Genomic DNA, 11638 nt, shown 5'->3' with positions numbered 1-11638 from the left:
TTTTTTTTTTTTTTTTTTTTTTTTTTTTTTTTGGAGACAGGTCTCAGAGCGTTGGGATTAAAGGAGGCATGCACTGCTACACCAGCACTTTATTTAGTTATTACTATTTATTTCTGAGACAGGGTCTCTCTGTGTAGTCCTGGCTGTCCTGGAACTCCCTAGGTAGATCAGGCTGACCTTGATTCACAGAAACCCTCTTGCCTCTATCTCCAAAGTACTGAAATCAAAGACATCCATTAGCCCACAGTGCTCTGTTTTTAAAAACCTTTAGCCACCCTGAACCACCCTACCACTGGAAATGACATAAGTGGGGAAGGCTTCAGGCCAGGATTTGCTATCTGCCATTTCTACCACATTCACCAGGGGAAGAGAAAGCAGCAGTGTCTGAGCTGGGCACAGGTGGTGCACACCTTTAATCTCAGCACTCAGGAGGCAGAGGCAGGTGGGTCTCTTTGAGTTCAAGGCCAGCCCGGTCTACAAGAGCTAGTTCCAGGACAGGCTCCAAAGCTACAGAGAAACCCTGTCTCCAAGAACCAAAAAAGAAAGGGGGATGGGGGGAGACTGTCTTTTGCTGCCTTTGCTGTACATGAGCTTTGGGCTGATTTCTAGACCTGCCCCACCTTTTACTTAGGAACACCAGAGTGCTGGCAGACTGAACTCCAAGGTTAAGCAGTCTGCTCCTTATGCCGTACAACAGACCACCCAAATGCCCACTGGCATCAAATAGGAGCCCTTAATATATACACAGGTTCCTCAGGACGAGACTGACACCTGATAGGAGGTGTACCTTTGCCATGGATAGGGACACTAAGTGCCAATGCTCTATGCACAATCTTCCTCCTGCCTGGGGGGACTGGAGGCTTAGGTTGAACCCACCTAACAAGGATGAGTGGACCCCCATATGCTGCCTCTTCAGGTGTGTGGGCTTCCAACAGCATAGTGCTGGGTCCCAAGAGTGCCCTCTCTGAGCGCCAAGCTGGAGCTCAGTGTCTTTTTCTGCCCTAAACTCTGGAGCACCACTTCCCTAAAGATGGCGATGCTGTTCAGTTCCCAGTTCCCCAGTCCTCTCGCAACAGCCCTGAGATAGTCAACCGGTAAGGAGGAACTGCTTATTTTGCTCAACTCTGGAGCTGCACCCCATGTTCTTCTGGACCTGTTGCCTTTCTTTGCCCCTCCCGTCATGGCAGGGAGTGCGTAGGAGATGGAGCAAAGACCTTCACCTCACAATCAGAACAGAAGAGCAAGGAGACAACCACCGCACGATGGAAAGACGAGGTAGCTGTGCCCAGACCTCCACAGAGTGAAGAGACCGACAATTTGGATTGCACCCCAGTGGAATGTGGGACCTTGCAGTTGTTCCAACCAACACTATAGGAAGTAAATAATTTAGTTTTTTTTTTTTTCCGAGGCAGAGTTCGAGGGCAGCCTGGTTTACATAGTGAATTCCAGGACAACCAGGGTGACCCTGTCTCAAAAACAAACAAAAATTTAGTAAGACAGGATAAATTGTTAATTTAGACTTCAGGTCAGGTCACTAAATTTCAGGGAAATGTGTTTCACAGCCACAGAGGCGGAGACAGCACAGTGTTGCCCGTTGTCGACTTTTCTTTTTTTTTTTTTTTTTTTTTTTTCCGAGACAAGGTTTCTCTGTAGCTTTTGGTTCCTGTCCTGGAACTAGCTCTTGTAGACCAGGCTGGCCTCGAACTCACAGAGATCCGCCTGCCTCTGCCTCCCGAGTGCTGGGATTAAAGGCGGGCGCCTCCACCGCCCGACCGTTGTCAACTTTTCTGTGTTGACCTCCAGAGCCCAGCCTACCTCAGGGCCAGAACTGGAGACTTGTTGTCCTTTTAGGAGGAACAGCCCTAGCCTGACGCCAGTACTAACAGCTCTGCAGTCTTTCTTCTTCAGTACCTATGGCTGACACACATGGAGAGAACCTGTGAGAAGGTACTGTGTACACCAAATTCTCTCAGGCTATCACCAAGCGGAGGGTAGGGGCTTAAGCTCTGACAACACCCTTGAACACAAGGATGGGTGGCAGAGGCTCAGTTTAGAAGTTCTGCCTTCGCCCAGCTGTGTACACTCACAGTTGGTCTCTCTGGGCTTCTCAGTCTTCTCCCTGAGGAGGAGGGATTCACACTCACAGTTGGCCTCTCTGGGTTTCTCAGTCTTCTTCAGTGAGGTGGGGGAGCGCTGAGCAAGGATCTCTGGCAATGTCACTTTCTGTGACCGATACTGGGCATTCTGAAGTTATGGGAAACCACCACTGGGGGGAACACGAAGCCAGCATATGGTTGGATCCCATCCCCACCCAGAGCCTTCTCAAAGGCCACATACCAGCCTTCCCAACAGTTTTCCCTGTCCTGTCTCTCGTCTCTCCAGTTCAAGTCTCAGGCTTTGGCTCCCTTATATGGCTGCTAACACTTGACTTTCAGCATAGACAGCAGGAGGAGAGTTGAACATGACACCCTTGGGAGATCAGGAATAGCTGCTTTCTGAGTCAGATGTGCCAGGGGTTCTGGGATGAGGATTTAAACCAAGCAAACTTCCTTCTCTAGTGCCCCTCCCTCACTCTCTGGGATGCCCGAGGAGACCCTTCAAGCACAAACCTTAGCCACAAGGGTTAGTCACTACCCTGGAAGAGAAGGGCTGCCCATACTCCTCCTCTTCTCTCACAGCTCTAAATTAGTCTTTCCCAGAACAAACCTGCTTCATATCAAACATGCTTCAGCCTAGTTCTTGTCTTTAAAAAAAAAAAAAAAAAAACAAGTGGCAGAAAAAGGCAAAGGAAAAGAACTCTCCAGTACCAGGTAGAGATCTGACAGCAGAGACTTTATTAAGTATACCCCCCTCCAAATATAAACACAACTCAGTAAAAAAACCAAAACAAACCATAAAACATCAGGCCTGGAGCCGTAATAAAACAGACAAATGAGCAACACAATTACAGAGGTGGCCTAAATGGGGAGGACAGAGCCAAGTGGACTCATGTGGGGCGGGGACGGCCATAGATACTGAAGGACTTTAACCTGGGAGCCCTAGGATGCCCTAGTGAGCCTGGGGAGCAAAGCTGGGGGCAGTGTCAGTAGCTAGATGGCTCTGGGGGACAGATGCTGCTTGGCTTGGCCCTGGCTGCCACTTGGCCCCACACCCCAGCTGGGAGCAACTTCACTTGGGCCCCTGGGCTTCGGATTCCTCGTCATCATCTTCGTACATTTCACCCTCCTCCTCAGCTGTGGCATCCTGGTACTGCTGGTACTCAGACACCAGGTCATTCATGTTGCTCTCGGCCTCGGTGAACTCCATCTCATCCATGCCCTCGCCCGTGTACCAGTGCAGGAAGGCCTTGCGCCGGAACATGGCTGTGAACTGCTCCGAGATGCGCTTGAAGAGCTCCTGGATGGCCGTGCTGTTGCCGATGAAGGTGGATGACATCTTGAGCCCGCGGGGTGGGATATCGCACACGGCTACCTTGACATTGTTGGGGATCCACTCCACGAAGTAGCTGCTGTTCTTACTCTGGATGGCCAGCATCTGCTCATCCACCTCCTTCATGGACATGCGCCCACGGAAGACAGTGGCCACTGTCAGGTAACGGCCGTGGCGTGGGTCACAGGCAGCCATCATATTCTTGGCATCAAACATCTGCTGGGTAAGCTCAGGTACCGTCAGGGCACGGTACTGCTGGCTGCCCCGGGCTGTAAGTGGGGCAAAGCCAGGCATGAAGAAGTGCAAGCGGGGGAAGGGCACCATGTTGACAGCCAGCTTGCGGAGGTCAGCATTGAGTTGACCGGGGAATCGAAGGGAGGTAGTGACTCCACTCATGGTAGCAGACACGAGGTGGTTGAGGTCCCCATAGGTGGGTGTGGCCAGCTTGAGGGTGCGGAAGCAGATGTCGTAGAGGGCCTCATTGTCGATACAGTAGGTTTCATCCGTGTTCTCCACCAGCTGGTGGATGGACAGGGTGGCGTTGTAGGGCTCCACCACAGTGTCCGACACTTTGGGCGAGGGCACCACGCTGAAGGTGTTCATGATGCGGTCAGGGTACTCCTCACGCACCTTGCTGATGAGCAGCGTGCCCATGCCTGAGCCTGTGCCCCCGCCCAGCGAGTGTGTCAGCTGGAAGCCCTGCAGGCAGTCGCAGTTTTCACACTCCTTCCGCACGACATCCAGGACTGAGTCCACCAACTCTGCGCCCTCAGTATAGTGCCCTTTGGCCCAGTTGTTGCCAGCGCCACTCTGACCTGTAGAGACAGAAGAAGCAGGTGATGGGCTAAGTCAAGGGTCTACAGCAGGACCTGCCAGACACCCAGAAGTACGTTGGTTCCCCTGTGGTCTGTAAAATGCACACTGCTAATACGCCTTCTCATTCCACCCTGGGCATCACTGTTGAGTTGCGGGGATCTCAGCTGCAGACGCTGTGAACAGGGTATGGAGAATCTGGGATGAGACGAGATGTCCCAGATGAATAGCTCAGCCTTCCTCTCTGGCTCACCTTTCTTTCCAACGGTCTGCTGAGACCTCGAAGGGAGATGAAGGCTGTCCTTAATTCAGTCACCTCATCCCTCTAAACCAGCATAAAACAAAACCCTGAGCATCTCTTGTGACCGAGGACTGGCTGAGAACTGGCACGTGCTAGGTCTTTAAACACAACGACACATTTGTTTCTTTAGAGAGAGAATATGTATGTGTTGGGTACATGTGCATGTGTGGGCGTGCACACACCCTGGCACACGTGTGAAGCTCAGAGGACAACTTAAAGGGGTTGGTTCTCTCTTTCTACCACCTGGATCCCGGGGATTGAACTCAGATCATCAGGTTTGATCACAAGCCTCTTTACCTACTGAGCTGTTTTACTGACTCAAGATGCTAGAGTCCTGAAAGGAGAGGTGCAAGACTGCCCTCCTGTGTCTGTCACGGGCATAGGCTCAAGGATAACTTGACCTCTTGGCACATGCTCATAAACTGAGGTCCACCAGAGACTTTTGTTTTTTTGTTTTGTTTTTCAAGACAGAATTTCTCTACGTAGCCCTAGCTGTCATGGAACTCCTTCTGTAGACCAGGCTGGCCTCAAACTCATAGAGATTTGCCTGCTTCTGCCAACCAAGTGCTGGGATTAAAGGTGTGTGTCACCACCACCCAGTCTGACATCCCTACTGTTGTCCCCACAACTCTGTGATAATTCCAAAAGCTTGTGCTTTATATGTTATTCTTTGTAAAATGTTGAGAGGGATTATTTCCTACACAGAACCCTGTATCTGGACCTCTAATGTCCACTGTAATATGGAAAGTCATTTTCGCCCTCCAGAGTCCCAGTGAAAAATAATCCCCTCAGACATTCGGTCTCTGTTGACTGGGGTTTTCCAGGCCCAGGTTTCTGTCATCAGAGCCTGGAGCAGGGGAACTTACCAAAGATAAAGTTGTCAGGCCTGAATAGGTGCCCAAAGGCTCCAGACCGCACACTGTCCATGGTTCCAGGTTCCAGGTCCACCAGAATGGCTCTGGGCACATACTTGTGAGCTGAGAGGAAAGAGGAGTCAGCCGTGTGAGTTAAAGAGTTAGGGGAACCTGCTTCCCTCTGAATCCTGCCCTCAGCCTGCCAGTCTCCCGCACTTAGTAAGGGCTAGAACTTGTATTCTAGGCATGGACCCATAAGCTCTGGCCTGGCCATGAGTGTAATGACGGACACCCAGGACAGGCAGGATCAAGTTTTGCCCTGGACTACTCAAGGCCATCGCTAACATGAAATACATTTGCATCTTACTCCAGGGTAGTCACTTTTTATGCTGTGGATTTGGGTGCCTCATTTACAGTCATACCTGCTAGGTTCTTGGTCAGTGAATGCTAGGGCTCTATTTACCCAGGGGCCTTTCTTGCCAGGGTGAGGATGGACGGGGAGTGGTACTCACAGGAGGCCTCATTGTAGTACACGCTGATGCGTTCCAGCTGCAGGTCTGAGTCCCCCACGTAGTTGCCACTGGGGTCTATGCCATGTTCATCACTGATGACCTCCCAGAACTGTATAAGGACAGGAGAAAAGAGTTCAGTGGGCACTGTGACCCTGCTAGTAGGTCTTTGCCGTTCTGAAGTCTTAAAGCCCTCGGTGCAAAAGTAAAACTTCGGGACCTTACTAGACACAACATACGGCTTTAGAAAAGAATGAAAAATGCATATCTACTCTGCATTATCTGGCTAACATTACCAGGCCCCCAGGTTGGACTAGGACTCAGCCCACCCTGGCAGGTTCTACCCAGTGCTGCACCTGTAGGGAAATGCAGATCTCTCCTGAGGTCATTTTTTATTCTTCCTTTTTGGGAAAGGAACTGAAGGCACACAGAAGGTAGAAATCTGCCCAGAGCAGGTGGTAGAGCCGGTCGGATTCAGCATCGGGTTCTTAGTCACTACCTGTGACCCTTAGTGCCAGTGTAAGCCATTTACACGGGCAGGTTCCATGGGTGCCTGGTATGTTGTCATTGGCCTCAGGCAGTGTGACCCACAGTTGGATCTGCAGAAGTGCCCCCAGGAGTCTCCAGCAGCAGAATGGCTTGTCTGAGGCAGAGACAGGTGGATCTCTGTGAGTTTGAGGTCAGCCTGGTTTACAAGAGCTAGTTCCAGGACAGCCAGCTAGGACTATTACACAGAGAAACCCTGTTTTGAAAAAAAAAAAAAAAGGCTTGTCTGAGGTCACGCACCTGCCTTATCTAGGAGCCTAGCACACCCAGGATCATTGGCTGACAAGCTGCTACCCTCAGGTAGTGAGCCGCTTGCACAAGAACGCAGTGCTCCTCAGAACTGCCACTGCCACCATCACTTCAGCAGAGCAAGACAGCACAGAGCAAGGAGTAAGAATCAGAGTCCACAGTGGCCGCACAAGGGCTCAACATGCTCGTTCTGCTCATTAGTGTCCTCCGTACACTGGCCTGGCTCCAGGACAACAGGGTCTTGTGCAAACACAGTTAGTCGCATAGAGCACAGGAGTAAGGGCAGCAGATAGTCACTGTTATATAGTCCCGGGGACCCGGGAGGGAAAGGCCTACAGACCGGAAGACGCTTCATCAGGGCACACAGAGTACCAGGCCAGCAGCAGCCACCTTGGCTGCGACACCCTTCATCACTGCTAGGAGCTCCAGAGAGAGAACTGCAGATAAGTTAACAATATAAAGACCTAGAGGAACGAAAGACCTCTACCTGGGAGTCGTGTGGAGAAAAAGATTGATTGCTCAGGGTTGAAAGCAGCTTAGGAAACAGTCTGCATGTGCTGTCTATATTTAGATGTCTTAGAGACATCCTGGGACAGGGTCTTGGGGTTGAGAAAAAGAGCATTTTCACTGTCAACCCTTTGGTGCTGTTGGACTTTTGTCACGTGCACGGTAGCTTTAATTTTATTTATTATTTTTCATTTTATTTATTTATTTTTGAAACAGGGTTTCTCTGTGTAGTCTTGGCTGTCCTGGAGCTCACCCTGTAGACCAAACAAAGAAACACAAAACTGAAACAAGGCTCTTGGTCTGTCACCCAAGCCGAAGCAACCTTCATCTCCCTGCCTCAGCCTCTCGGGTCGCTGGTACTGCGCGTGTGCAGCAGCGTGCTCAGTTCTCTGCAGTTTTCAGGTTCTGCTTTTTTCACTCTGCTGGAGATCAGCTTCGAGGCTACTTGCATGCTAAACAAACTAATGCCTGATCACTGGGCCACATCTCCAGCCAACAACTGCTTTTGTAAATTAAAAGTAGTAAAATGAGCCGGGCAGTGGTGGCGCACGCCTTTAATCCCAGCACTCAGGAGGCAGAGACAGGCGGATCTCTGTGAGTTCGAGGCCAGCCTGGGCTACAAGAGCTAGTTCCAGGACAGGAACCAAAAAGCTACAGAGAAACCCTGTCTCGAAAAAAAAAAAAAAAGTAGTAAAATGCAGTTCAGAATAAAATATTCCTTGCTGCAATGGTACAGAGCTGCAAACCCAGTACTTAGCAGGCTGAGGCTGGAGGATGATGAGTTCAAGGCCAGTCTGGGCTACATATTAAGAGGCTAACATATAATAATAACATAATAGAATACATAGAATATTCTACATAGAATATTTAATAAGTAAATTAATAGACTTATTTAAATTAAATGAATAGACTTATTTAGATCAAGTAGCATCACTACAGAGAAGAAACCACCAGGTGTTGTGAGCCCAATCTAAACATCTGTTGGGCTCCAGATTCCAGCCGGCAAACCACAGTGCTGCTGTCCACGGTGCTGACCCTCTTGGGGTGCGGGCCTCTGAAGACAGCAGGGTAGTGGTCCAAGAGTACAAACAGAGTTGGGATGGATGCATGACTCTTGCAGGGGGGTCCATGAGCCCCTAAAGATATTCAGTTTCCCTGGAAATTGCAAGGCCCATTGGTGCTCAGGTGGGTCAAACCCTCCAAAGGCTCCTGCTTGGGTGGGGTGATACTCAGGCAGCCAGTGGGGCACACACAAGAAGTGTAGACAAAGGCACCATAAAGATATTTTCCAGGGGACCCCTTTATAGGAGAATGAATCTAGGATCCCAGGTCCCAGCAAAGGGAACAAAAAGGGCGGCTCAGTCATTTCTGCTCCTAGGTGGGGGCACATGTCACCACCCACCTTGACACATCTGCACACACCTATACTAAAATTCCTGCCTTGCTCCAATCCACTGTGTGATCCGAGGCAAGTGACTCAACATCTAGAACCTTCATCTTTCTCAGCCTTGAGAGAGGGTGATACCCACCACACACACACACACACACACACACACACACACACACACACACGGTGTAATGTGCAGCAGGCCCAGGGTTTTCACTCACAGGAGGTGGTGACCTGATGCATTGCTCATGCACCCCTTCTGCTGCTTCCAAGCATTTCCTCCTGGCCTCACACTTCTTGCCTCTGTGCCACCCACACCTCTGCCCTGTTGCCTCTCTGAAGCAGTGGCCCTTGGTGCCAGGATAGGCACCACCCAAGGACCCACAAGCAGAAAACCAGCCCTTGGCGCTCACTCCCTCAGCTGCTTCAGGTGGCGGGGAAAACTTTCCCCGCTGTAGCTAACACCAGGGACCCTAAAGCCAGCTGCAAAATAGGAAGTAAGTCTGGCCAAGGAAGTTCAAATGGCCTGGGGCCGAAGCTAAGCGCTAAGCGGGGCTGGCCCTTCTGTTGGTCTCTGGGAGAGCTTCTAGGTCAGAGGGCCTTGTACTGACTACTACGCCCACGCAGGGAGACAATGGGAAAGGAAGACACGCCTGCCCAGATAGTTTACTCATTGTTTGCACTGTTAAAAAAGGATCAGGTATTCAAAATTTAAAAACATGTAATTAAAAAAAACCCACCACAACAAAACAACAAAAGAATGAAAAAGGGGAAACCTAAGGGCCATAGTGCTGAGAAGCAGATCAAGCTCAGCTGAGTCCGGTGCTCGGGCCTCTTCTCAAGCTCACGTTCCTGGGATGGACCGTGTCTGGACACGGACCTGACTTCCAGGCCCTTGCTAAACGGGAGACCCTGCGAGCACAGGACAGCACCAGCTCCAGCACCGGAGAACCACCCAACTGGCCTTGGGATGGCAATGCTCCCCTCCCCCACTCACCCCCCGGCTTGTCCAGGCGCAGATGTTCGCGGAAGGCCTGGCACCTGTGACCACATTAATGCACGCTCACCCTCCCTTCAGGCCAGGGCAGCTGTCAGTGATTACCCCAGGAGTTCTGATTTGATCTTGGGCTTCCCCTGCAAGCCCCCTCCCCAAGTTCCCCTCTAGAATAGGAACAGCTGTCTCCTCAGTGATTAGGGAGCCTCCCTGGCGCTGCTTCCCTCCCCCCCCCCAACTAGAGGAACCTCCACCCTAGAGCCAAACTTGCAATTTACATGTCAGCCACGTGACCGCCCCAGCCCGTGGTAATTAGCTTTTTGTTCCTGCCCGGTTTCTATGGCAACAGCCTCCAGAGGTAATCGTTGCTTCGGTCCCCTCCCTTCCAGGACCTGTCTACCCCACCTCCTCCTTTGGGAACTAGCTATACACGGAGCCCCGTCCAGCGCCCAGCATCCGCCTGGACAAAGCCCCATCTCAAATATGGAGCTCAAACAATAGTTCAGAGGGAGAAGAAGGAGGTAGCTGACCCCACCCTCCCAGACCCAACCCAATCCCAAACTGGGTTTCTACAGGGCTCAAGCGGTTCTGTCTCCCACTGGCTGTGTGACCTTGAGTAAGGAATCCTAGGGCGTGGAAACAGGACAGGTACCTCACTAATCACAGCCGGGTTGCCGAGTCACTGCACCAACCCCCCCTCTTTTTTTTTTCTTTCTTTTTTTTTTCCGCCTAAGCTTCAACACCTGGTGGGGGGCTAACAATAGAGGAGAAACAGGCCTTCCTTTGCAGTTGGCTTTGTTCCGTGCTCAGTCCCCAGTGGGAGGCTCTGGGAGGGGGCAGTTAGAGGTGGGAGATTTGCAAAAATAGGGAGAATCCAGTTCTGGACCAAGGTCATCGGAGTCCAGGCCCAACCCCTCCAACAAAGGAACAGGGTGGGGCAAGGAAGCTGAGGGTGCTCTGAGCAAGGCTGAGGAGGTGAGGGCGGCCTTACTTCTTGAAGACCGTCCAGTTCTCCAGTAGGGGTTCGGGCATGTACAGTCATTATGGCTTTAGGGGAGAGCCCCACCCAAAGTTGCCCGACACACCCATCTTACTCAAGGCTTAAGTGGCAGTCTCAAAGAAGGCCACGCCCAGTCGGCGCCCCCAACCATATCCACTGTACCTGCTGGAGCCATGGTGTGTGCGGGTGAGCAGAATGGATGGAAGTGAGAGTCAGAAGGGTTTGCCGCTAGCTGTCTGCAGCAACCTAGGTGGGGGGCAAAGTGACGCGAGTGAGGGGAGCTGACTGGGGATCCCAGGGTCCCAGGAGCCGGGCAAGGGGCTGGGCAAGGGGCTGGGCTCTTCCCTTTGTTCCGCTAGCCGCTCCCAGAACAGCCTCTTTCTCCCCCCTCCCCCGGGGCTGGCTCTCGTGGGGACGCAGGACGCCAGACGGCTCAGCCTCACCTTGGCCCCTATCTGGTTGCCGCACTGGCCGGCCTGGATGTGCACGATCTCCCTCATGCTGACTTCAAACGGCTTGAGCTGAGAAGCAGGCGGACAGCGGGCTGCGGAGGATCGGTGGCCTCCGCCGCGCCCTCTTATAAGAGGCTGCCCCGCCCTCGCTAGCTGATGTCAGTGCTGCCGACCAATGCTGCGGCGCTGCCGCAGAATGCGGCAGGCTCTGCAGCATCAGCACCACGCATCGAGATCCGCCCGCACAATGCGGAGCATGTCTGGCCGCGCCTTCGGAGGAGGGGCCACCGGAGGGCCTTCGGCTCTGGGGACAATAGAGAGCCCAGGCTCCTCAGTGCCCCACCCCAATAGCTACCCTCCCCAATTCGTCCCACCCTGCAGCTTTGTGAAGAAGGTCTTTTTTACTCTCACGTACTTAAGAATCAAGACCCATATTCTCTGAGTTTGCTGGGTTCCTTGGGGTGTGCGAGTTTGGGAAAGCTGGAGCCTTCTTGATACTTCTGTGAAGAACTGGGAACGCAAGTCAGGAGGGTGGTGGATTATAGCTCCAACTCTGAGGTCACTGTTTTCTGGAGGAGAGAGGGCTACCAGTCCCTT

The 11638-nt window shown here is 52.0% G+C and overlaps 1 protein-coding gene across 1 annotated transcript; it reads right to left on the bottom strand.

Annotated features, from left to right (window-relative positions):
• Positions 1-2817: 2817 nt before the first annotated feature.
• Tubb3 (tubulin beta 3 class III) lies at positions 2818-11230 on the bottom strand. The gene is made up of 4 exons (XM_050165122.1): positions 11033-11230; positions 5910-6018; positions 5410-5520; positions 2818-4244 (listed from the first exon to the last, which is right to left on the bottom strand). Exons 1-4 carry the CDS (start codon positions 11087-11089, stop codon positions 3169-3171), a joined length of 1353 nt encoding a protein of 450 aa, XP_050021079.1. The 5' UTR covers positions 11090-11230; the 3' UTR covers positions 2818-3168.
• Positions 11231-11638: the final 408 nt, after the last annotated feature.

This window comes from Alexandromys fortis, unplaced genomic scaffold (assembly GCF_014885135.2).
Source record: "Alexandromys fortis isolate MF-2015 unplaced genomic scaffold, M_Fortis_MF-2015_v1.1 scaffold_165, whole genome shotgun sequence".
In the NCBI taxonomy this organism is placed as follows: Eukaryota; Metazoa; Chordata; class Mammalia; order Rodentia; family Cricetidae; genus Alexandromys; species Alexandromys fortis.
The sequence above is the reverse complement of the archived record's forward strand: the minus strand, read 5'-3'. Positions and strand labels throughout refer to the sequence as shown.

What these genes read in the sequence shown, in the direction of transcription:
- Tubb3 (XM_050165122.1), bottom strand. Translation starts at nt 11,089, where the DNA reads ATGAGGGAGATCGTGCACATCCAGGCCGGCCAGTGCGGCAACCAGATA. An exon ending in GCAACCAGATAGGGGCCAAG is followed by an intron (nt 6,019 to 11,032) that starts GTGAGGCTGAGC and finishes GTCCTTATACAG; the next exon opens with TTCTGGGAGGTCATCAGTGA. An exon ending in GTACTACAATGAGGCCTCCT is followed by an intron (nt 5,521 to 5,909) that starts GTGAGTACCACT and finishes CTTTCCTCTCAG; the next exon opens with CTCACAAGTATGTGCCCAGA.